At 31.9% G+C, this 26,991-nt stretch overlaps 1 protein-coding gene across 3 annotated transcripts in view; it reads right to left on the bottom strand.

The window, feature by feature from the left end:
• Positions 1 to 26,991, bottom strand: part of LOC140443778 (protein toll-like) — a 107,501-nt gene that overhangs the window by 27,798 nt on the left and 52,712 nt on the right. Inside the window, exons 1-3 of one of the 3 annotated variants that reach the window (XM_072535220.1) lie at positions 23,692 to 23,884; positions 5,750 to 7,222; positions 1,155 to 1,386 (exon numbers count right to left, since the gene is read on the bottom strand). In XM_072535220.1, the coding sequence (XP_072391321.1) occupies positions 1,155 to 1,386; positions 5,750 to 7,216 (1,699 nt within the window). In that variant the 5' untranslated portion in view covers positions 7,217 to 7,222; positions 23,692 to 23,884. Of the gene's footprint in view, positions 1 to 1,154; positions 1,387 to 5,749; positions 7,223 to 14,018; positions 14,173 to 23,691; positions 23,885 to 26,991 lie in introns of those variants that run through there. The other 2 variants (XM_072535217.1, XM_072535219.1) reach the window with 2 other exon arrangements.

Below are 26,991 nucleotides of genomic sequence, written 5' to 3'. Positions count from 1 at the left end.
GACAGATATATATATATATATATATATATATATATATATATATATATATATATATATATATATATCATTAAATTATGACCCCTTTAGAGTAAAAATCGACCTGTTATAGCATTTTTACGTATTAACAGGGTGGACTCTTTTGAGTGGCGAACCCTGTATTATATATATATATATATATATATATATATATATATATATATATATATATATATATATATATATATATCAATACTAATGCAGCATATGTTTAAAATATTGTATAACACAATACCACGTTAGATAACGAAATTATATTCAATGAACATGTCTAAGTAAAAGGTAACGCGTGTGCATGTAATGTCTTATGTAGTTAGAAATTTTAATCTTAATAGGATCGTAATTATCAGGTATAGAAATTTTCAAATATAGCAATCGCAAGCACTAATGACAGCCTGATTGTGGTTTCCACCTCTGCGCTGTTTAAAAGAAATGCAAATATTTTTATACGAGGATAAAATTATTAGATTATATTTTATATGTAAAGACATGTTTATGGAAAGAAACCCCAAGGTTGCGAATGTATTTGATTAATTTTTTTAATCTATAAAAGTTAGTTCGAGAATGTAGACACTTTAAATAAGTCATTAAATAAACCAACTATAATACCATAAACATTTTAAACAAAAAGAGCACAAACACCAATAACCCATAGTAAATTAAATGGATTTTTTTAGAGTATAGAGATACAAATGGATTTACTGTTTTAGGATGCATCTTAAAACAAATATTTAAAATTTCATTGATTCGAGAAATTAACAGGTTTTGAATTTTCCAATGTGCCGGAAAATTATAATAAAGATTTGTGGATTAATATTAAACGCAAATCTTCCGGGTTGAACCGCGCCGTTTATCATTGCGCCGAGCTTTCGACGTCCTCTTCGGTGCCTTCTTCAGGGCTTCCAAAGGCTCAGTCTCCCGAGCCCTCAGACATTTCTACAGTGATCACTAACCAATGCATTACTAAGTAAGTAACACGTATACCAGTGGAATTGTTATTGGGATAGACTGTGAACAACAGTAAAACGATATAGATTTGATATTACGAGTATTTCGCGACATAATTAGAAGCCATATCGGTTTTTTATTTTAATTCTTACTAGTAAAATTATACCAACCTGGATCCATGTCGTTTTTGTAATAGCGAACTAAATTGTAGACTGAGCAGTCACACAATATAGGATTCTTTCTCAAATCTACTTTTATTTGAAGGTACTTATTATTGGGAGAATATTTTTCAATATATTTATATTGCAATTCCATTGCTCCAAAATCTACTTCTTTAATTTTGTTGTTTCTTAAATCAACAAAACTTAGCGCTTGCCTGGTGTTCACAACAATATCTTCAACCTAAAAACGAAGAAATTAACTAAAATAATTACATGTCTCAATTTGATGAAGAAAGAAATGGAACTGGAATACGATAGTATTCGGTATGAATATGCTAATGCAAAGCTGTATGGATATGAATCAAGATATGTATACATATACTTTATTGATTTTGAGAAAGTATTTGATAAGGTTAGGTATGACAGACTTATAGTGTTAACCAATATTATGTTAGAATCACATCGCTCTAGCATAGTTAGAACCATATTCGAACCAGAAAGCCAAAATAGATAATGGACTATCAGAACAGGTAAAGAAAGGAAAAAAAGAAAGAAACCGGTAAGAAGAGAAAGACAAATAAAAATTAAACACCATATCATCCTGATTTCTGTGAAAACAACAATGCTCAATAGAAATCAAATCAAGAGCCTTCTTACCCTATATGAGCGAAACTGCAGATATAATTGGAGAAGTAGACCAGGATGCAGTAGAGCAGGATGTGCGAACAAAAACTAAGCCTAAGGAATAAGTAAGTCCAATCGGCGTTTGACAAAGTACCACACATGAATATACCTCGTAAAAAACGAGACCCCATGTTCGTTAAAGAGGTCACAACAACCATACCACATTACAAAATGAAAATAATGAGAAAACCATAGAAATAACACTTCGAAAACTCAACAATGGAAATGGTCTAATGGAAACCGCTAATAGATAAAAAAATATTCACACGAAAAAAGCACAACCAGAAAACTGAACGGTAAAAAAAACATGAAAATCTTAACCCAAAAAAAAATACGGACGATGTATGAAATACTGCAGAGGTGGAAGAGAGAACGAAATTAAAAGGTAGAAATGTTAATCAATACATGAAGTTGCATAAGAATATGTTACGGAAAATAAAGAGCAAAATAATCATGGTTGACGGAGAAATGTACGGAAATTGAAACATTACAAAGCACACATGCCATCATATGCACAAAACACTTAATTAAAGATATTAAAGAGATACAGAACATCTGAAAACAATGGATAGTTGTATACCTCAAAGGCAAAATTTTGACTACAATTGAAAAAAAATTAAGTAGATGGAAATACTACTTGCAAGAATTATTCGAAGATACAGCAAGAAGACCGACTGTAGTAGACAATTCCTTCATTCCAAAACGAACAAACGACGAGATTAAATTACCATTAAGGTGATTCAGTAAACAAACCAACAAATCAGGCAAAGATCAGGAGTTCAAGACGTCCAAAGAACCACGACGCTTAAGTGGAACTGGACAGGGCACTTAGCCAGAACACAAGATGGACGGTGGACAAGACGTATTATGGAATGGAAGCCCAGAAACTATAAAAGAAGTCGAGGACGACCACCGACTAGATGGACCGATGATATAAAACGTGTAGCGGGAAACCGGCTACAAGCGGCCCAGTGTAGAGAACACTGGAAAGAACTGAGGGAGGCCTATGTCCAGCAGTGTACGCGATTGGCTGATTGATGATGAAGGTGATTCAAGATAAGAAATCACCAGGACCTGATAAAATGCATGGTGAAATTTTAAAGCTGTAAAAGGCACACCAGCTCACAGCTCTTAATAAGCTAGTCAACAACATGTATGGGACTGGTCACTTGCCAAAAGACTAGCTACTATCAATATTCATCCCACTTACCAAAAGTCAACGCTACAACAACATAGATTAAGTAGTTTAATGAGCCAAGCACTTAAAGTACTCCTTAATATCATAAATCGCTCATATACACCAAATTAGAAAAACACCTAAGTGAAATTCAATTTACGTTCAGAGCTAGGAACAAGCGAAGCACTTTTTAGTTTGCAAAGTGCTTGCATGTTTCATCGATTATGCGAAGGCGTTTGACAAAGTACCACAAGGGAAACTAATTGATATTCTAAAATATCAGGAATCGATGGTAAATTAAATGGCGATTAAACTTTTAATTCCAACAAAATATACTCTGAAAATTTCTTTAGAATCTCTAGACGAACCAGAAGATATTGAAGTAAATGGCCAACTTATACGCCCTAAAACTAAATTTGTAAGAGGATAACAATATTGATCATTAGAAAGAACACCAACATAAACGCCCAAATTAAAATAAACGATACACCGGTAAAATGAGTAGAGAAAATATGCTACCGAGGCTACATTAAGGATCATAACTAGGATCATAACTACAAAATACGAACTTTATTGAAAAAGCCAGAAGCTCTTTTAACGAAATTAGGAAAATTCTTTGTAACCTATCTTTAAGCTTTAATATACGCATAAGAATTCTTGCATGTTAAGTCTTTAGTGCCCCACTCTATGGAGTAGAAAGCTTGAATCTCACTGAAGGTGCCATAAAACGGTTAGAGGCATTCGACATGTGGAACTATTGACGTATGTTAAGGGCCTCATGCACACACCATATAATTAACATAACTATTCTCGAGAGGCAGGAACCAACGATTCTTGAAGTTAAAGAAGCAGTTAAAAATTAACCCGATCACTCGGAATAGATAATCTCCCAGCTGAACTATATAAAGAAGGTGACCATGATACCATAATGGCATTACATCAGCTTTTAAAAGGAATATGGACACATAAATCCCTCCCCAATGATTAAAATTCTTTGCACCATTCACAAAAAAGGAGATATCTTTGAAAGCTCTAACCACAGAGGAATTACGGTTCTAAATGCAGCGTATAAAATATTTTTTACAGTACTATGCCATTGTATGGCACTATATGCAAAACGGATAGTAGGAAAATACTAAGCTGGTTTCAGAGGTGGTAAATCAACAATTCATGAAACCCTGAAACAAATTTTAGAAAAAATACTGGAATATGGCATTGATACTCATCACCTATTTGTAGACTACAAAACAACCTACGACTCTGTGAATAGAAGAGAAATGTTTAAAGCAATAAAAGAGCGATGAATACCAAATCAGTTGGTAAATTTAACAAAACTAACTCTTAAAAAAGTTGAATGTAGAGTACGAATTCAGGGGGAACTGTCTGAACCTTTTAAAACAAATAACGGGTTGCGCCAGGGAGACCTTCTCTCCTGTATACTGTTTAATCTAGCTCTGGAAAAAGTTATACGTATGTCACAAATCACAACCATTGATTCAATACATAATAAAACAGTGCAAATGCTTGCCTATGCTGATGATATCAATATTGTTGGTAGAACGGAAAACGCTGTGCGAGAGGTATATGTAGCTTTTAAAGAATCAGCTACAAAAATGAGTTTAATAATAAACACCAACAAAACGAAGTATATGAAAATAAGCACGCATCTACAAATCCTACTACCACTTGTTATAGAAAACAACGTCATCGAAGCAGTGAACAAATTTGTATACCCGGGAGCGCTACTGGGTAACCGCAGAATTTGCACAACAACGGATGCTATTTTGGGACCACTCTTCTTAAATCCAAAATTTTATTGAGAAATACAACAATAAAACTCTACAAAACAATAATACGCCCAATCCTAACATATGGTTTAGAGACCTTGACTCTAATAAAAAGTAATGAAAATATGTTAGGATGTTGCGAAAGAAAAGTACTAAGGCGAATCTATAGAGCAGTGAATGACAATGGAGTGTGGAGAACACGATACAACTTTGAACTTTATAGAATATACCAGGAACCACATATCGTAAAACATATTAAGATAGGACGTCTGAGATGAATAGGGCATGTAATGCGGATGGAACAAAATGACCCAGCTAGAAAAAAGCCAGAGTTTTAAAGCCAGAATGATGATGATGATTCTCGAGAGGCTAAGAAAAGACAAAGAAGTTATGGAAACCATAAAGAACAAAAAATTAGATTACTTCGGCCACATTAGGCGTATTAATAAATATCGACTTTTACAGTTGATTTCTACAAGGTAAGATTGAGGGCAAGAGAGGCCCTGGACGCAGACGTATATCCTGGCCGGCTAATAGGAAATGGACTGATCTAACCTCAACTGATCTATTTCGAGATGCAGTGACTAAAATAAAAAGGCACCTCTAGAAGTGAGACGAGATTAGATTGATTATTATATTGTGATATTGAGAAACTCGGGCAGATCAAGAATATCCTGGCTGAGAAATATAAGCCTGGTTTGGTTTAGAACTTTTAATGATTTCAAATCTTCGTCAGGAGAAGGAACCTGAAGAAGAAACTACAAGTTGAGTTAGTCATAATTTAATCGTTCATTATTTAGTTTTGTATTATATACCAATTGGAATAAGTCTTCCCAGAACTAAAAAAATGAAAGTTAGATAAAGGAACTGATGGTATGAAACGTGTACGAATTAAATGCAACCATGTTCTATAATATGACATAATTTTACAAAAAAAAATCAAATGTAAGACTTACGTTAAGTTTTTGCAGTTGATTATAACTCATATCTACATTCTGAAGATATTGTAAATGGCCAAGATCGGGAAAATCTTTAATTTGGTTTTGCCTTAAATTGAGCGTTTCTAGTGAGAGCAAAGAGGGAATAGGTGCTGTCCCGGGTATATAAACTAGCGTCAACTTATTGTATGACAAATCTAACGTTTTTAGTTGGTTTAATTGAACAAATGCGCGTGTATCGATATACTCTAGATTATTATGTTTTAATGTGAGTTTCGCCAAATTTTTTGTTCTCGAAAATACTTCCTTGGAGATATTGGTAATGCTATTAAAGTCTAGATTGAGAGTCTCTAACGCAACTAAATCCGAAAATAAATTCTCAGTAAGAGACTTTATTAGATTTTTGCTTAAATCTAATGTGTTCAATTTCTTTAAGCCCTTAAATACATTGGGTGATAACTCTTGAATTTTGTTTTCTTGCAAATACAGTTTAGTTATTTGAGAAGAATTTTCAAAAATATTTTCATTAAGAACAGCTGTGCCTGTATTCCTTATATTAATAATGGATAGTTCTGGAAAATCTGCAAATATTCGTTCTGGTAAAATCAAGAACGGATTATGCTCCAATCGGATACTAGCCAATTTTTTGTTATGCTTAAAAATCAGTGGATGAAGGTTACGTAGGTTGTTATGTCCCAGATTTATAGTTTTAAGTTGAGTGAGGTCTGCAAAACTGTCTTCTTCTATGTCACTGATGTGATTAACGCTCAGTTCTAGAGAACCCAATCGTTTTAACACTTTAAAGTCATCTCTTGCGATACTGCTAATATTATTTCTCCACAAATGGAGTTGTACTAAGTCAGTTAAATTTTGAAACACATTGTTAGGTACTTTGGTAAACTGGTTTTTCACAATATGTAATATTTTTACCGTTGAAGGTATATAAAAATTGGGCAATTCTTTGATTACTTTACTGCTTTCTAAGTAAAATTCGTATAATTCTGACAGATCTGTAAGTAAATCATCAGCTAGCTTATTCGATATGCGAGCTAGAGTTAAAACATTTAAATTAGTTAGCCCTTTAAAGATTTCTTTTGAAACAGTTTCTGCTGAAGAATTTAGTGGCAAGAAAAGTTCATCAAAATATAAAATTTTGACTACTGTAATCCCAAATTTTTTTAATAGAGCTTGGAAATTGTTGTCCGGCCAAGGACAATATCTCATTCTAATGTAAGTTGTATTTCCTGCAACGTAATTGGGCAATCGGTCAGTATCAAAGTTTTTTATGTCATAGCAATCAATATGCAAATATTCGTCAGGTTGGGCATGGATTAAATAACTTTGAAGTGAGGAAGGCGGGCACTGATATTCGTAATCAGTTCCCGGATAACAGACGCATTTGCTACGATCGACATCCTCGCATTGATCTCCTCTCACTGTTAGTAATGTTCCTAATATCAGTACTACGATCGTTAGTGGAACCATTTTTATCTGAAACAAAAAAAGTTGTCATTAAAAATAATTTATAACAGTAGATAGACAACAGGATTTTGAGCGCAATCCATAAATCGCATCGCTTAAAATCGTTTTTACGACGTTTTATGCGACATTCGACATTTTATATGACGTTTAACATAAAACGCGACATTCGGCGTATGACATGTATATAGCATTCGACTAAGCTGTGATTTACTGGTTGAGCTCAAAATCCTGTTGTCTATCTACTTATAACATAATATAAAATTGCACAAACGATTATTAAAAGGAAATATACAGGTTTCTCATATAGACCGCACATTAGACTTTCCATTGTCAATTATTTCAATTTATTCTGTCGGTTTAGACCTTTAAACATAACGTACAGACTCGCCGGTTGTTTATTAATAGTGCCAAAAAGCAATATTAAATGAGTTCGTGCAATAACAATTGCACAAACGTCTAATTTTGCTTCTGTGAATAAGTTTCATTTAACGCTGCGTTTGAAGATTAGTGCGCTCAGTGGCGGATCCAAGGGGGGGGGGTCATGGGGGTCATGACCACCTCAAAAACAAAATTAAATATCAATTAAATAATCCTAAAAAAAATTATTTAAAACCCATCATCCCTATAAGCAGGAAGTCAAGATTTGAAATGATTCAAACTCATTTATTCTAGGGGTAAGTGTAGAATTATACGGAAGCCGTTTTAAATTGCTGTTTAAAAAAATCAACAATTCTAAATACAGTAATACCTCGACTAATACTTCCACGAATTCAGAGTTACGTATTTTCAAATTTTGTCAATTTGTTATTTGAGTGCCAGAAAATCGTTCGATTATCGATAAGATAGAATTACCGCCCACACATTATTGCTCATTCAATGTACAAGACATGACTTTTCGCACGAAATCATCACATTTTTATTTAGTTTTAGGTATTTCTTATCTTCAGTTTTGTCTACGAATTAATTATTTGTAATTTGAATATAATTATTGAATATATCTATAATATAATTCTTGAAACTGTGTGGTACATTTTATAATTTATCTATAATAAATATCAAGTGAATATTGTTGTTGCATTAGATCTGTCTGATACGTTAGTGAATACAAATAAAGAAACTGGAAGCTGCTGTCTAAGGTATTTGTGAAAGTCTTTGGGTTGACAGGCATGGAGGTCATCTCCAGTTCCAGGGCGAATCATTCATCAAAATAAGTCGTTAAAGTTATCTAAAACACAAAAGCTTCAAGAGTTCTTTTGGCCCACTTCTGTTTTAAAATAATAAACCTCCAGATGAATATGATAGTTAAATTTGTGATTAGAGTTTAGAAATATGTCTTAATAACTAACAAAATAATTAAGGTGCTACCAGTTCATCCATAAATCTGATAATTATGGAAACTGTAGATTTAATCTTAATATTATTATTAATTAAATAAATTATCAAAACGATTGTATATTTATTTTTGTAATTTAAAGATTTTAAATTATTGAACTCTAGACGGTATTATAGAACGACTAACCTCAAAATAAAATGAAACAACAAATGAAGTAATAGGAAAGAAAAAAAAGGACAAAAAGAAATATTATACTGGTACGACCAAGTTTGCGAAACAGAGAGAACACTAAAAACATTCAGCCAGAGTGGCATGGATCAACAATCCATCAGAAGAAAACAGAGAAGAATACAAAATAGCAAGACAACCCAATAAATAAAAAAAGAAAAATGACTGGTTTAATAAAAAGCTAGAGGATCTTGAAACAGATAGAAAAAATAAAAAATAAAACAATTTTACAAAAAAGAGAAACAAAAAAAACGCGCAACGTTAAAACAAGAGGACTGAAAAACCAAAAATAAGAAACCGTATTTGAAGACAAACAGACCGGCAGGATATGGAAGAATATTACGAAAACATGCTATTCACTACGGAGGAAAAACACACTGCGATGAAGAAGTAACCCCAATAGTATAAGATAATGACGAAACAGAAATTCCAACTGACGAAGTACAAAAAGAAATTAAAAATCTCCGAAGCGGAAAAGCAGCAGGAGAAGATTAAATAGCAGTGCAATTAATAAAATATGGAGGAAAAGAGTTATATAAAGAAATAAACAAGCTAATACAACAAAGATGGATATAAAACACACTACCAGATAATTGGAACAGAGGTGTTATGCCCGGATTACACGAGGGTAAATGTGACTCTGTTTACATGTGGCTAGGAAATTTTCAGCCATTTTCATGTCTTTGAAAGACATTTCTAATAATTTGCTAATTATTTTTTGTAGTGCTGAATCGCGAATAGACTTCTTTATATGGTGGAATAGTGGCGTTCTACAGACATTCTTTCTCACGATACATTTGTACAAACTTTACATTGATCTCGACAGTTAATTTTGGCATATTAGTTTTAGAATCACGTGGTTATCTCTTTAAAAAAATAAAACAGGTCGACACTACGCACTAAACACTAGCTTTGCCGGCCAGACGAGGGTGGTACACAAGCCATGTTAGTAAAACCAGTAGAGGAGGAGGCAAGTAGCTTAACAAAATAGAACTCGATGCGTCCATGCTATTAAACTATCCTAGCTTAAGACACTTACTTACTGTCTTTCTCACTAGCTTGCTATCCTACCTTGAAAAGCAAGCTTCGTGTAATCCAAGCATTATAATACCTATCTATAAAAAATGATATGGGCCGGACTGCGAGAATTACAGAACAATAAGCCTATTAAATACCACATATAAAATTCTAGCGGACATACTAAACATGAGACTTAAATCATGCACTGAACAAATATTAGGAGAATATTAGAACGGGGACATCGACAATTAACTCCATATATACAGTGTAGCAAATAATTCAAAAATCGAAAGAATACAACAGAGAAATGCACGTAATATTCATATATTTCAAGAGCGCTTTTGATACAATTAATCGGACGAAAATGATGGAAAAGCTAGAACATATTGGAATTCCAAAAAAATTATACGCTAACAGTGAGTCTAGAGAACACCACAGCAAAGATAAGTTTCAACGGAACAACTTCTAAGAAGATCGATCTACCCTACAGTGTTTATCCTGATATTAGAAGCAATAATGAGGACAAACTTCGTAAATAAAAATCTTATTACAGATCAACTTTATGTAATCGCAAATGTAGATGATCTAGTCATCATAGCAAAGATGAAGATGACACATATGGAGCAATTGAGAATTTAGATAAGGAAGCAAAGAAAATAGGGCTAGAGATAAATCAGCACAAAACACATAAAAGGACGGCACAACAACTTAGAAATATCTAATAAAACAGAACTACAAATTTGAAACTGTATCCACCTTTAGCTACTTGTGAATAACAATAGGGAAAACTGGAAAAGAGAGAATAAAGGAAAGAATTCTGAAAGGAAAAAAACAGAATAAATAGCTAAGAATCAAGGCTCTAAGTAAGAGAACAAAGATGAACCTATATAAGACCTTAATTAGACCTGTTTTTACATATGGGATAAAAATAACAACGATTAACAAGAAAGAGGAAGATAGCCTTCTGAAATTTGAAAGGAAAATAATGAGCACGATACTAGACCCAAATGTAAGAGAAGGAGAAAGAAGAATAGAAACAAATACCGAAATTGAAGAAGAATTAAAGGGAGAAAACATAGTCAGATACATAAAATCTCTTCGCTGAGAATGCATAGGGCATATACAGAGACGCCCACACTCAGCTATGCTAACAAGGATAACTAACTGGACAACCTATCGTCCAAGCGTAGAGGAAGGCCTAGCAGAAGATGGCTAGATAATCTAGAAGATTATATAAGAACAATGAATGTTAAAGACTGGAAAGTTCAGTGCAAGGACAAGAAGAAATCGAAAAGGATTACGACAGCAACAAAACATAGAGGAATATTTAGTCTCATCCAAGAATAGGATTTTGAACGCCATTGCGTTAGCTATAATCCCTAGGGATTGTAAAGCGTAATGAATGAATGAATCTCAAAATATAAGATTTGCGTTGCTTCTTCCTTAGTTGAAGAAAATTAAGCTGTACAACCAGAGTGTTGCTAATATCAGCTGAGGTGATATCGAATGACCGCCTCAGCACTCTCGTTGTACAATTACTACAAGGAAATAAGCAAAAAAGAGACCCTGTTCGGGACAGTGACTAATCCAGATATCTGACATTTTTTTTTGTTATTATAGGCTTAAAGAAAACCTAAAAGTTTTCCGCATTAATTTCGGTGTCTTTTTTTAATTATAAACAATTTATAGTGCAAAAAATGCCATTCCTTCTATTTTGCTTACCATTGAAAAGTTTAATATTTAAGGTAAAATTACAAAACTTTATTGTTTAAATCATAAAAAATCTGTAAAATGAGATTCCTAAAAGTTGTAAAATTAATTTGTTGCTTAAAAAACTACAAAATAAGACAAAACGTTGTTTTTTTATTACTACTGTAAAAATTAACCTAGGCATTTGTTATTTTGCCCAAACTTGGGTATTGCGGTCCGTGATTAGTTTATAACTTATTCTAATTACTAATTTAAATGGGAATAAGCCACAATCAAAGGTTAAAGTACGTTTATTGTCGTTTCAATTTCCACTTCGGAAATCGTTCTCAAAATACAAACATTAGTAAATTAAACAAATTTTGTTTTTTTGTTACTTGGTGAAAAATTCTTCTAATAATTTAATTTTATTTAACACAGTTATATTGACAATTCAGACATACATTATACATTTTAAAGTAGAGGACTTTAAAATGATATTGCAAATATTTTTGAGTTGCGTTTGGGACGACTTTACTTGTAAGATAGTTCATTATAACTTGAGAATATCCGTCAGAAAAATCATAGCATGTAATTCGTCTTTAAAAAGACGAACACGTGCCATGATGGCAGTAAAATTCTCGTGTTAGTGATTTCATAGTAAAATATGAGGGAAAAACCAGGAAAAAAACCTCATAATACTATCACAACATGGTAAGTATTTGGTCGTACATTTAGTTTACTTTCAATAAACCCCAAATTCTGATTTAATATGTTTGTTAAAAAATATAAATTATGTATCCTCTATATGTTACTGACTTACTAAAACTGATATTTTCCTTTTAATAACTTCCTCTTTTAATATGATTAACCAGATCCTACTACATTCTGCCGAGAAATTTGCGACACAATTGGTCTCATTTAGCATAATTAGAGCCGCTTCTTTGATTTTTCTCTTTTAACGATCCGTTTCTTTTAGGACTATATTTGAATTATTCCATTGAACCCTATGTTCATTATCCCATGCGTGTTTACATATTCTAGATCTCAAATATGTAAACACGCATGGGATAATGAACATAGGGTTCAATGGAATGATTCAAATATAGTCCTAAAAGAAACGGATGGCAAAAAGAGAAAAATCAAAGAAGCGGCTCTAATTATGGTAAATGAGAAAAAATTGTGTCGCAAATTCCTCGGCAGAATGCAGTAGGATCTGGTTACCCATATTAAAAGGGGAAATTATTAAAAGGAAAATACCAGTTTTAGTAACATATAGAGGATACATCATTTATGTTCTTTAAATAACAAACATATTAAATCAGAATTTGGTGTTTATTGAAAGTAAACTAAATGTACGACCAAATACTTACCATGTCGGGATAGTATTATGACGTTTTTTCCTAGTTTTTCCCTCATAATTTACTATGGAATCACTAACAGGAGAATTTTATTGTCATCATAGCATGTGTTTGTATTTTTAAAGACGAATTACATGCTATGATTTTTCTGACGGATATTCTCAAGTTATAATGAACTATCTTACAAGTAAAGTCGTCCCAGGAACGCAACTCAAAAATATTGGCAATTACATTTTAAAGTCCTCTACTTTACAATGTATAATGTATGTCTGAATTTTTAATATAAATGAGTCAAATAAAATTAAATTATTAGAAGAATTTTTCACCAAGTAACAAAAAAACAAAATTTGTTTAATTTACTAATGTTTGTATTTTGAGAACGATTTCCGAAGTGGTTTAATTGTGGCTTATTCCCATTTAAATAGTAATTAGAATAACTTTTAAACTAATTAATAGATCGATCTGAAATTTTGAGGGTTTATTAAAGACCATAATATCCAACTTTGGGCGGAACAACAAATGCCTAGGTTGATTTTTTACAATATTTATAAACAAATAACGTTTTTGCCTTACTCTGCAGTTTTTGAAGCAACAAATTCATTTTACAACTTTTAAAAATCGAATTTTACAGCTTTTTTTAAGTTTTGTAATTTTATCTCGAATATTAAGCTTTTCAATGGTAAGGAAAAAATCGAAAAAATGGCATTTTTACACTAAATTGATAAAATAAAAAAAAGCGCCAAAATTAATGCGGAAACATATAGGTTTCCTTTATATAGGCCTATAATAACTAAAAAAAATGTCAGATATCTGGATTAGTCACAGTCCCGAGAGAAATCTTAATTCCCTGGTCCAAATATACTATTTTGCAAATGTCCCGAAATGATACAGAGAATATAGAACAAAAACATAGTTTGTGTTGTTGGATGTTTTTAACTTTAAAAGTATAAGCTTCCTTATTAATAATAAAATAAAAATAAAAGCAAAATGGGCAACATTTTAAACAATTATTGTAGGGACAAGAATACCACTGATATTTTTAACAACTACGCCTAAAAGACAAAACGTAAATATATATGAACATTATTTAATTATTACCAATATAGCAAAAAAAATTATCAACATTTAAATCTGGTAACTTATACACATAATAAAAATTAAAATCAATTTTATATACCTTCACACTCGAATTGTACACCAACAGCATGGTAAAAATGATTTCTTAAAAACTTTCACTCTTAGTGCAACACGTTTATCACAAATTACGTCACAACAATGTATTTACACGTAGAATAAGGTAAACAACCATACGAAGTCCAGAAGGATACTAATTAAATTTTGGCCCTCTCTGGTTTATATAAATATAATTCCATCTGTTGGGTATTTGAGGGCTTCCAAACTTTAGTCGACTTCCTTCAACTCTTCTGTTATGCAAATTTATAATCGATAATGAGATTTAAAGGAATTTAAAAGGTTATTGTATAATTGTTCTTCAAATAGGTAAAATGATAAAATAAACGATTAACTGGAAATTTGACGTTTAATAGACAATATTGAAAATTACAGGTAGTTTTGTTATGCGATAACAAAGATAAAAGTTGTACCCGTGGAAATTCCAGGTATACACAAAATAGTTCTTCTAAAGACTAGGATTTCCTACAAAATATTTTCAGAAAGACTGTTAAATTAGAAATAGTTATTGATACTAATAAAATACTGATAGAACTTTCAATTTTTTTATAAATCATTGTTTCATTTAACAGATTGTAGGCAAATTAAGTTGTTTTTTTTTTACTTTTGGACTTTTATCAAGGGATTCATCAATTTTTTAATGGAAATATTTTTAAATAAACAATGAAAACGTTATGTAATATGTTTTAACTTTTTTTTCATAGGTTATTAGTATACTTCTTAAAAAAGAAAATAAACAACGGATTATTCAGATCCATTCTGTCAAATTATCTGGACCATCCTTAGAATTTTTTTTAATCCTATCGCAAAAAACTATTCAACCGATCTGGCCCATCCTTTGCATACAATTCAAACACCATAATATCATCAAGTTCAGTTAAATTTAAATAAATTTTAATAAATAATAAAGAAGTTATTAACAATATTCCAAAACAGCGATTTTTTTGTTCATTTTGCAATAACTTATTTGTTTATTATCCGATTTTAATTTAGCAAATGGTTGCTTAAGATGCAAAAGCTCGTAACCCACAAATAAGTTTTTTACAGAAGAATAAACAAGATTCTCTGCATGTGAAGATCGGTTCTCATGTCATTTTCAAAAATTTGTTAAATATTTCTTTTCTCGTAACCTAAACATGTTTCGGAGCAATTTGTTTGTATACTTTTGTTTCAAGGTCTTTTTGAAAACCAAGATACATGTTACCGCTTTGTCGTAGTCTTTTGTTTGCTTCTCTTTTCCAAGATTGTCTTTCCAGTTTCCTCTTTCTTGTTTTACCTATTTGTGTCTTCAAAATCACTGGATACACTTCTTGCATGTTCTTCATTGGTAGTATTTTCATTAATGTCCAAATCTAATTCTTCATTTAATTTTCAAATTTTGTATTGTTCTTTTTTCGGTGTTTCTTTTGATACTCCTTCACTTATGCTGGCTGCGTTGCTGTCCGTTAGAATTTCGAAAACTTCTCCATGTTCTACACTTCTTACATTTTCTTCATCGATAGTATTTTCATCGATATATAACTCTAATTTTTCACTTGATTCTGAAATTTTGTGTTGTTCTTTTGTCGTTGCCTCTTTTGATATTTCTTCACTTGTGCTGGCTGCGATTCTGTCCGTTAAAATTTCGAAAGCCTCGTTATGCCCAGACATTTCAATCACTATTTTATTTGGTTTGCATAAATTAATATTATGGGCTATAGCTTGATTGGCAGGCGGAACAGTTATAACTATAAGCGGGAAAATGGAATCATAACTTAAACATTTTCCATTTTGCTCAACATTTACATTAGAAGCAGCCGTTTAATTGAAACAAACATGCTGCTTAAAATCGTTTGAATATACTTCTAGAGAAATTATTATTATCGTGAATTTAAAACAATAGGTAAAATCAAAGACCACGTTCAATGTGTGGATATGGCACGTCGTAGAACTAAACTAGACGCATGATTTGATAAAAATCGTTAAGTTTTTAACAAAACATACTAAAAACCAATTGATAACAAACGTCTTGCATATATAACATTAAAACAGTAATCAATATGTAAGCTCACCTGTTGTTTTTAAACATTCTTGCACTAATAATTTAACGAGTTTAGAGGCATTATGTAATATTGTCCATGTTCATTTTAATTTGCACAAACTTTGTTATTCAGTACTGCGGTATTTAAGAAATAATTTTAAGTTTAGAAATATATGGGTTAACTAATACAAGTATGCGATTCAAAAGTTTGTAAGCCACATGCGCACCATGTATACGTGGGTTATCCGGATTTGCTTAGAAATGCAATACCTCATATCCCACATAGACTAGATGGGTATGTGCTTTACGAGATGTTGCAGTAAAATATATGGGATGCAAGTTTTTTGATTTCGTTAAAATTCACTGGAATGACGCAATTGTGAATTGCCATATTTTGCAGGTGCATACGTGTGTAAGTAATAAACTCAATGGCTAATAAAACGTCATTTCGAGCAAAGTGTGGGTTACGAGCTTTTGAATCTTAAGCGAAGATTTTATTAAAATCTCATTTTGTGTATTATTTTTTGTTGATAACGTGCAAAATAAGCAAAATAATGATTTTGGCGTTTTTATTGTTAAAACTTGATTGGTCTATTGCGCGTCTAAACGACAAAAGACAAGAGACTTAGTACACCACGGAAATAAGCAAAAAAAAGACACTGTTCGGCACTGAGACAAATCCGGGTATCTGAATTTTTTTTTGTTATTTAAAATTTGTAAAATTAATTTGTCGCTTCGAAAACTGCAAAAAAGGCAAGATCGCTAATTGTTTATACCTCTTGTAAAAAATCAACCTAGACATTAGTTGTATTTATTCCATCACTATTATTTTTGTTATATCAATTTTAATCATTAACAAAATGTTTAAAAATGCCATAAATTAAGAAAAACGTATCCAGGTACAGATATAACATCATATCAAAATCTGACCAAAATTAAAGAAAATTCAACCAATTAATATAGTTCCATACGACATAAAAACAATGGTAAAATGTTAGAATACAGGAACACAGATAAAAGAAAATATTCTATTATGTACACATGTACGAGAATTTATATGCTTATACAATAAACAATAATTTAAAAGACGAGATTAAAAACCTTCACGGAATCAATCAAGAAATTTTAGATAAATATTTAATACGTAAACCTAACAAAATTCGACAACATATACAGAAAAAATATTGTCCTGAAGCTATTTTCTTGTGGCATTTTAAATTAAATACTATTTAAATGGGAATAAGCTACAATTAAAGGTTAAAATACGTTTATTGACGTTTCAATTTCCACTTCGGAAATCGTTCTCAAAAGTATTTTGAGAACGATTTCCGAAGTGGAAATTGAAACGTCAATAAACGTATTTTAACCTTTAACTGTGGCTTATTCCCATTTAAATAGTATTTAATATACAGAAAAACATTTCAAGAAATATGTGAAACAAAATATCAATAAGACTAAATACAAGCAAATAAAATAACACGAATGATTAACATTCAGTTACGAAAGAAACTAACAAATCCGTAGAACGACTGTGAAATCGGATAACCGATGATGGTACAAGAACAATTTTATAGTAGCATATAAGTATTATACAAAAGTGTTTGCTGAATAGATTGTAAATTCGATTAACTAATACCGTAACAATTTAGTTGTGATAAAAAATAAACTAACTTCCTTGAAATGGGACGCCCAAAACGCTGCCAGGGCAAAACCGCAAGATATAAAATCGTAACTCTTTAACTACTTACTTTATAAAAATCTTTTGAATTAACATATAATAATTACTAGGAAAACCACTAATAATGTTAAAATGTAATATTAAATTTTCAGAATAATTTAGTTAAATATTATACAATAGTTTCGGACGAGAATGGAAAAAATAAAAATGAATGGTAAAATTTGATGAATTAGTCAATTTTCTGAAACTTTGGTCAGTCTCAATAGACTCAACATAATATATTAATGTAAGTAAAGTGACTGATTTTTTATATACAATAAAAAGAATACGAAGGAATACAAAAGCATTACCAGCAGATGTTCTAAGTACCATAAACTCATATATGCATTGAAACACACACACCTAGATCCCAAGGATATTAATTTAATCAAAAATCTATACTAAAATCAAACAGTGGTCATAATAATTGAACATAGTGAGACAAACCAAGTAGAAATTCAAAGAGGAGTCAGACGGGAATGTGTGCTGTAGCCACAATTATTTAATGTGTACTCCTAACTAATATTTCAGGAGGTGCTATGGGAAAGAACTGAAGGTGTAAGGATTGGAGGAGCATCATTAATAACATAAGATTTGCAGACGATACCGAAATCATGGCAGAAAATATAGAAGATTTACAAATTACTATACTTATAGAATACTTATAGAAATCATTAACAGAAAAAGCAAAAAGATGTTACTAACAATGAATATAGATAAAACCAAATACATGATGATATAGGAGAGTACACCGTTAGAGAGGGTGGACAAATATCTCGGAGCAATTATAAACTCACAGTTAGATCAAGATGAGGAGATAGAAGTCAGAATTGAAATAGCTCGAAAAGGATTTATAAAATACAAATCAATGTTTACAAATAAGAAATTGAGTATGGTTATCAGATTGAGTTTCGTCGAATGTTATGTATAATCACAATTGCTATATGGGGTAGAAGCTTGGACTCTGAAAGCCCAATTCGTAAAAAAATTAGAGGCATTCGAAATGTGGCTATACAGGCGTATTCTAAAAAGACTGCAAAAGTATCAAACGAAGAAGTGTTAAGACGAGTTGGACATAGCAGAAAGCTTATGAACGCAATTAAAATAAGAAAAACATAGTATCTGGGCCACATACTTTGAAACGATAAATACTCTCTTCTGCACGTCATCATGCAAGGAAGAGCAGAGGGAAGAAAAGGCTTGGGAAGAAAGAAGAAATCTTGGCTAAGGAATATCAAAGATTGGACTAACCTCAGTGTTGAACAGATATTTCAGGTTGCAAAAGATAGGGAAACGTTTAAAGAAGGGATCGCCAACAGACGGCACAATGAGATGAAGAAGTTTAAAGTACACAGATCGATTGCTACACTCACATTAACAACGTTCAACACAATAGGAGACAGTAAGGGAAATCTAAATGATCTACTAGAAAAGCTAAAAGTTTTTAACAAAACCATGTTAAAGCAAAGAAGAAAAAAGGATCAGAAACGTTTATCAATGGAAGGCAAATGAAAGAAAAAGAAAGAAACATATTCACGTTTTATTGGTACAAAGAAAGTGACGATAATATTAAGAGGCAATTTATATTGTCTTGTGTAACGTAATCACGAAAATCTACAGCACGATAAAAATTAAGATCAGGTGATGAGTCCAAGTTAAGATCCAGGGCTTTAGTGTATTCCTTTATAATAATTGATGTTTAAGTATTATAATTGAAGAGGTGGATTTCAAAAGGGCTTAAGTCATTTTTTTTCACATTTTGAGGTTTTAGTTGGATCTGATTTTAGAGCATCATTTCTAACATTAGAAAAACAATTCATGCCGTAACAGCTTAAATAAAGTATACTATACAGATTACAAATCAGTAATGTTTTCCAAAAGTGCTTTAGTCATGTCTTGTTCTTTTCCAAACAGGCTTAAGTCAGCTGTTGAGTGTGTGCGCATGTGCGATTCCAGCTGTCAGCATCTATTTGCTGTGAGATTTTTAGTTATGTTGACTGTTTGAGGTGAAATAAGTGAGTAATCGAAAACGTGTGTTATAAGTATAAAATAAGTTTAGATTTTGTAACAAGTGATTTTTCAGTATCTGTAAACGACATTAACGACATCTGTAAACGACATTTAACAATTTTACGAAATAACAGGAAGCAATATATTTTAACAAAGTCGTTAGAATAAAGCATTGAATTAGATCACATTATAGTACACTAAAAGAAAAATATTAAATGTAAAAATATGAAATGAAATAGTACATATTTTCCCAAACAGATAGTGACTTTTCAATGAATTGATTTAAGGCGAAACAAGAGAACTGATACCAGTGTGCCAGGAATATTACAACAAACGAATCATCTTTGGATTCACATTCCAACAAAACAGTATACTGCTCTTATGGACTTACTTTCGTACTTTCCATCATATTAATACAATTTTTATAGAAATAAAGAGCATTTAGACAAAAATGAATCAGACTATTTTTGTCTTGCGCGCCCTTCCAGGTGGCGGATAGAATTAGCGACCCGGTTTACAGGTGAGTAGGAGGGAAATAAAATATCTCCCGATGACCAATAGGTACTTGTCAACCCGCGAGGCCAGCGTGACAAGTTAAGGCTAAAACACCCCTTATGAAATGTTGAATATCCGAAACGAATTACCCGAATAGTGTCTCTGAATCTCGCACTGAAACTTCAGGCCGTCCATGAATTCTGGAGGGAGACATAGAAATTCAATAAGAAATAACAGAAACAGACACATAAAATATCCACAAAACTTCATACAACTGAAATAGCTACATTCAACATACCCACACTAAGTTTGGAAGAAAAGCTGCTAGAATTATAAGAAGAAATTAAGAAATAAAGTGGGAAGTGATAGGATTGGCAGAAGTACGGCGAAACGAAGAGCAATGTATCGCATTAAAAAGTGGCCATCAACTATTCTACAAAGGAGATGAAAATCAAGCAGTAGCGATGTAGGCTAACTTATTAATAAAAAAGTGACATCCAGCATCACACAGTATAAGGCTATATCGAAAAGAGTAATATCAATAGACATCCAGATTAACCAACGTAAAATTACACGTAAAATTATTCAGACCTATGCCCCGACATCAGATCACGAAGTAGAGTCATTCTACGAAAAAATTAATGAAGCAATGATGACAAACAAAGCAAGGTATATAATCTTAATGGTTTTCGATGCAAAATTGGGGGAGAAGCAAACCAGATTGAAATTTTAATATGTACTACCCTATGGATTAGGAGAAAGAAATAATAGAGGAGAAATACTAGTAAACTACACAAAAGAAAACAACCTATATATAACCAATACGTTCTTTAAAAAAACCAGAAAAGAGAAGATGTACCTGGCAAAGCCAAAATGGGAAAACAAAGAATAAATAGACTATATATTATGCAGCGACGAACCCAATACGAACTAAAACAGAGAAAAATAGAATACGAACAAAAACTGACAGAAATAATAAAGCAAATAAAGTTCAAAAACTCAGCAGGGAAACATAAGATTTAATAAAAAATAGTGTGCAAGACTGAACACTTAATAAACTGGAACTAACAGAAATCAAGAAGAAACTAATTAATGATAATAATGATGATAATAACAGAGAACGAAATAAGAAACGCAATGAGAACTATGTGAAATAAAAAAGGCTCCAGGCTCCAGGTGACGGAATAGTATTAGCAAAGAATATAGACGCATACGCGTCTATATTCTTTGGTATTAGAAATGATAAAGCATGGCGAACAACACATCATAAAAATGCTAAAATCATTTTTAATAAATGTATAGAAATAAGTGATGTACCATAAACCATAGTTTGTTTAAATGCTCTTATAATACTGATATTTAAAAAGAGAAATAAATATAAATCAAAAACAACGACCCATTAGCCTGTTATCAGTGTTGTGTAAGCTATTTGTGAAGATAACTTAACGCGTTGGTTAGACAAGGAGATTCTATCGCACCCAAGCTATGTATTTACTTTAGCTGTAGAAGATATGTTCCGAACTTTAGAACAGGCAAATACATGAGTGACGATAGACGGCGAAAACCTAAATCACCTGAGATTTGCCGATGATGCGTTAGTATCAAAAAACAGAGAAGAATTGCAGGAAATGCTACTAGACCTAAACACCTAAACACCTGATGATATAACTCTGGACAATAATAATATATAAAAGGTTGATTCGTATATATATACCTAAGACAGAAAATCGAATTAACAAAGCTTAACTGAAAGGCTGATTTTTAAATAGAAGATGTTCCTTAGCATGGGCAGCATTCGAAAGATTACAAACAGTGTTTAAATCAAACTTACCAAATACTTTAAAGGCAAAAACTTTCGATCAGTACGTGTCGCCGGTACTGACACATAGAACTGAAACATGGACTTTTACAACAACATAGTCAACGAAGTCCAAGTGACTCAAAGAGTTATGGAACGGAGAATTCTCAACATTAAGTTAAATGAAGAAATAAGAAGACGAACAAAAATTACAGATAAAATCCAAAAGATTGCTATGTTAAAATGGAACTGTTCAGGAGACACAGAAAGAATGAAAGACAACCGTTGGACGAAGCGAATTATTGAATGGCGACCAAAAGCAAACAAGAGAAATAGAGGCAGACCTCAAACCAGGTGAACTGATGACAGCAAGCGAATGGCTGGTCACGAATAGATGCAAAAAACAACAAACAGAAATAAATGGACACACCTAAGAAAGCCTTATCCGACATCGAATAGCTGAATTTGAACAATAACGAATGATAATTTATAAGTTTATGAAAATTTGTTACTTTTATAGTCATTAAAGCAAATTAAGACAATTTTAATTTATGCTGTCTTACTGCATAAAACAAGAAAATTTGAATATCTCGGACATATTACACGTGGAGAGAAATACACCTTTCTCCAACGGATTATGCAGGGAAAGATCCAAGGAAAGCGAAGCATAGGGAGGCGTAGAATGTCATGGCTGCGCAACCTGAGAGAGTGGTACGGATGTACATCAAATGAACTTTTCAGAGCAGCCGTCTCAAAAGTCCGAATAGCTATGATGATTGCCGACCTCCGCCGCGGAGATAGCACTTGAAGAAGAAGAAGACTGCATAAAGTCCTTATAAGACATGATATAGTGGAACATAATAATTTGGTCCAGCTGACAGTTTGACAAAGCTGCTACAAGGCCTACAATGACAAACACCGCAGAAACTAGACCAGAAACAACAAAATCCAAAAGATTGCTTGAAACAGAATTGAAGGTACTACGTGGCACAGCTGGAAAGACTGTTCCTGACAGGGAAAAAAGTAAAAACATAACGAATACATATGGGGTAGACGATATTAATGTTTGGGTACCAAACAGGAAAACGAGTGGAATGAACATAGCAGAATGAAAGAAAGAAAAATGGTGAGAATCGCCCGAGATAAATCACCAGGAGACGGAGAAATATAAGCTATCTTAACGTTAATGCAGGTGGATTGCAGTTTAAACAGGCAATCGTCTAGCTAGAATAAAGAACGAAGAAGAAAAAAAAAGAAAATATGTGTTTCTAGAACTTCAAATAAATTTTAATTAAACAAACATTAAATTAAGTCTCTAACTTGCTCTCCTGTATAATTACTTAAATGTGACTTAGGATAGTGTGCTTCCTGTATATATATATATATATATATATATATATATATATATTATATATATATATATATATATTCGCTAATAATAGAGTAAATAGATATTGGAGTAATGGCACAATTTGTAAATAGACTATTTATATCAAAACATATTAAAATATTATTTTGTTTAAACTCAATTTGTGATAATTTATTTATAAAATTTAAGTTTTTTCTTTACTACAAGGACAATTCATGGTACTACAAATAGGTCTAAATGATGTATTTACCTTATGAATGTTTAGTAGTCCATAAAAATAAGGTATCTTGCTGTATTGAGGTGTAAGTTCTAACTTAAGTCCTAATCTCTATGTTTTAGTGGTTAACTGTTGTTTTTGCTGTCTTTTTAATCACTTTTGAAATCATTGGAATATTTTATGCTAATAACCTATAGAACTATTTGAGAGAAGCGTACCAAGCAGAGAACAAGTTGTCGAAAGGATTTTTACAATATACTACGATCTTACAGTAGTTACTTTGGAAATAGCATAGATAATCATTTTTGTTTAGAATCAAAATCTAAAAAAATGCCGTTAAACTCGGTGGGGTATTGCGTCATTTAAATGTTTCATAGAATTGTTTACGGTTTCAATTTTATGTATTTTCCTATACATTTTCGCTTACTTACTGCATATCACACCAACTGCTGATTTTGGATTAAATAAATTATAACAATATGAATGTAAGAATATTAATTATTATTGCTTTTTCTTTTAAAAGTAACCAAACATGTGTTGCAGTGGATATTTATTAATCCCACAAGACCAATTAAATCCTGCGCTATTTGTTTTCTGACTCTCTAGGTACCTGTTATTTGTAATCTGGTTTCGATGGAAATTCCAATACAAAATAATATACAGCTATTCTAATTTGCATAAAGACAGCTAAACGAATTGTTTACATTATACCGAGCTTTAGAATTATATTCATTGTAGAATAAAGGACAACTGAATCAAAATATAACGATACTGCTCAAGAAAAACTTAAGGCTTTGAATTTTTGAAATTATATGCAATTATCTATGGAATTTATCAGCGCTTACTTGATAGAAATTCCTGTGTCAAAAATTTTAGAAGCTCAAATATTAAAAAAAAATAAAGCTGAAAAGAGCTGTATTGATTGGTGCCCAAATTTAAATAAAAAAGCCATCTGTTATTTAATGGAATCAACCTAGAAATTATATAAAAAACACGTTGAATTTTGCCGAAAATGTCAATTTTACGACGCTAAAATTATGCAAAAAAGTTTACCACTTTTACTCCGGGCTTTCCCCAAAATCCCCTCGTACAGGTGGGAAAAACATGACAATAGCATGAATTTTAGTTTTAAGTTTTGTCAACAAATGTGAGGCATTTGAATTATGCTTAAAAAACGTTGAATTTAACTTTCACATTACAAACGATCTAAAACATTTAAAACAGCAATTTTTTAATTACGCTAGTATGTTTTTCAAAGTACTTAACTTCTGCTATAAATTACACCCAAAACCATCTTCTTGGAGTCATTTTCTATGACGTGCGATCGTTTGTAATATAAAAGTTTAAATTCTGCGTTTTTAGTCGTATTTTAAATGCATCATATTTGTTGATAAAAATCAAAATGAAACTTGCATGTCATAGGTTTTGAAGACTGGTTTCCAACAATGGAAATTTCACTACGACCGGTCAATGAAAATAATAAATTTTATTAATCTCACGAGAATCGTAAAAAATGACAACAATCGGGCAAAGTTTATTTATTGAACAGATTTATAGAAACTGACTTCATTTGCGGCAAAATACAAAAATTGCATACGAAGTTGCACTCTTGACACTCTGACCAAAAGATATCGATTTTTTACCGTCGAGTTGATACAATTTTTATTTACCATTGATTTCGCGCGCGGAACTAACATTCAAAATCACCGATTGCTTCAAACGTTGTTTCTGAGAGAACGGTTCATTCTACGCAAAAAGTGCTAATACACATTTTTGTTCAAAATTATCTCAGCTACATTTTTTATTTGAAATATTTTTTTCTGCGGCGTACAGATTATTGGTAAATCGATTTTTCGCGTTTTAACCTCCCTACGAGGGGGTTTTTAGGGGGAAGCCCGGAGGTTAAAGTAGTAACTTTTTTGCATATTTTTTAGGGTCCTAAAATTATATAGAATACCTAAAAAAAGACTGAAAATGAATTTCAGCAAAACTAAACTAATGTCAAACAAAGATGAAAAATCTATGAAAAACATCTAAGGGACAGAGATAGAACACGTAGATGAATATACATATCTGGGTCAAAATGTCAAGGTAAGCAAAGAAAATCAGACTACCGAAATAAGCAGACGTGCAAAAATGGATGGGCAGCACTCGGAAGACTCTCATACGTACTTAAAAATAAAAATATACCTCAAAGACTGCGAACCAAAGTATGTGTGCCTACCTGTGCTTACATATGGAGCTCAAACCTGGACATTAACTAAAATAAACTATGAAGAAGATCAGAAAAACTCAGAGAGCTATGGAACGGCAGATGCTGGGTATCTCACTCAAAGACCATAAAACCAATGAAAACATTCGTAATAGAACAAAAGTAATAGATGCTGTCGACCTGGGAGCTAAACTGAATTGGAAATGGGCTGGACATAACGAACGTCTTACGGATGGCCCATGGAATAAAAAAATCGGGAATTGGCGGCCATATGAATCCAAAAGGCCACGAGGAAGACTGCAAATGCGATGGAGCGACGATATTAAAAGAACTGCAGGGCCAATGTGGAAACGTCTTACAAACAACAGAGATGAATGGCGAGAATTAGGAGAGGCCTATATTCGCAATCCGAATAGAGAAGAGGGCTAAGAGAAGAGGTTATTTAAATAAGATAAATAAAGTTTGCCGTTTTTAAATACATCGAGAGTTTGTGGAAAATATTTAATGATTGTCTCATTAAAGAAATTTATTTTATAGTCTACCAAACCGCAAACATACAAAAAAGCTTAATAAAATATGTATCTGTACGGTGTATACGCCTACCACCAACTGATTCACAATTGAATAATATATTTGCTTAAGGCAATAAATTATTTTATATATCTCTCTCTCTTTATATATATATATATATATATATATATATATATATATATATATATATATATAGTAAACTCTTAAATATTGGGGAAATCTGCAAGAAAGACTCTAATGAGTCTTTCAATTCAATTGAACGTTTTCGCCCAAGAGAATTAATTTGGCTTCTTCAGGGCTGAAAGAGAATAAATTATAATTAGCTACCATATATTATCTATTAAAACATTATTGATCTTACCGTAACTTAGAATTGTAGAGTTAGAATATTAAAAAACTTTGCTAGTAACATAGTGGTGTTTTTTGTTACTTTGTTACTATGTGCAAAAAAAGTTTTTTTAAGGTTTGAAATGTATGGTAGGTTTGAACTTAACACGCAAAGGTTTACCCAAGGTTAATGGAAAACCCAATGTAGGGTATGTGACAAAGAAGAAGTAAATTAGCTATGAAAACAAAATTAAGACTGATAA

This window comes from Diabrotica undecimpunctata, chromosome 6, assembly GCF_040954645.1.
Source record: "Diabrotica undecimpunctata isolate CICGRU chromosome 6, icDiaUnde3, whole genome shotgun sequence".
NCBI classification, from domain to species: domain Eukaryota; kingdom Metazoa; phylum Arthropoda; class Insecta; order Coleoptera; family Chrysomelidae; genus Diabrotica; species Diabrotica undecimpunctata.
Note: the sequence above shows the minus strand (reverse complement) of the source record. Positions and strands in the feature narration are given on the sequence as shown.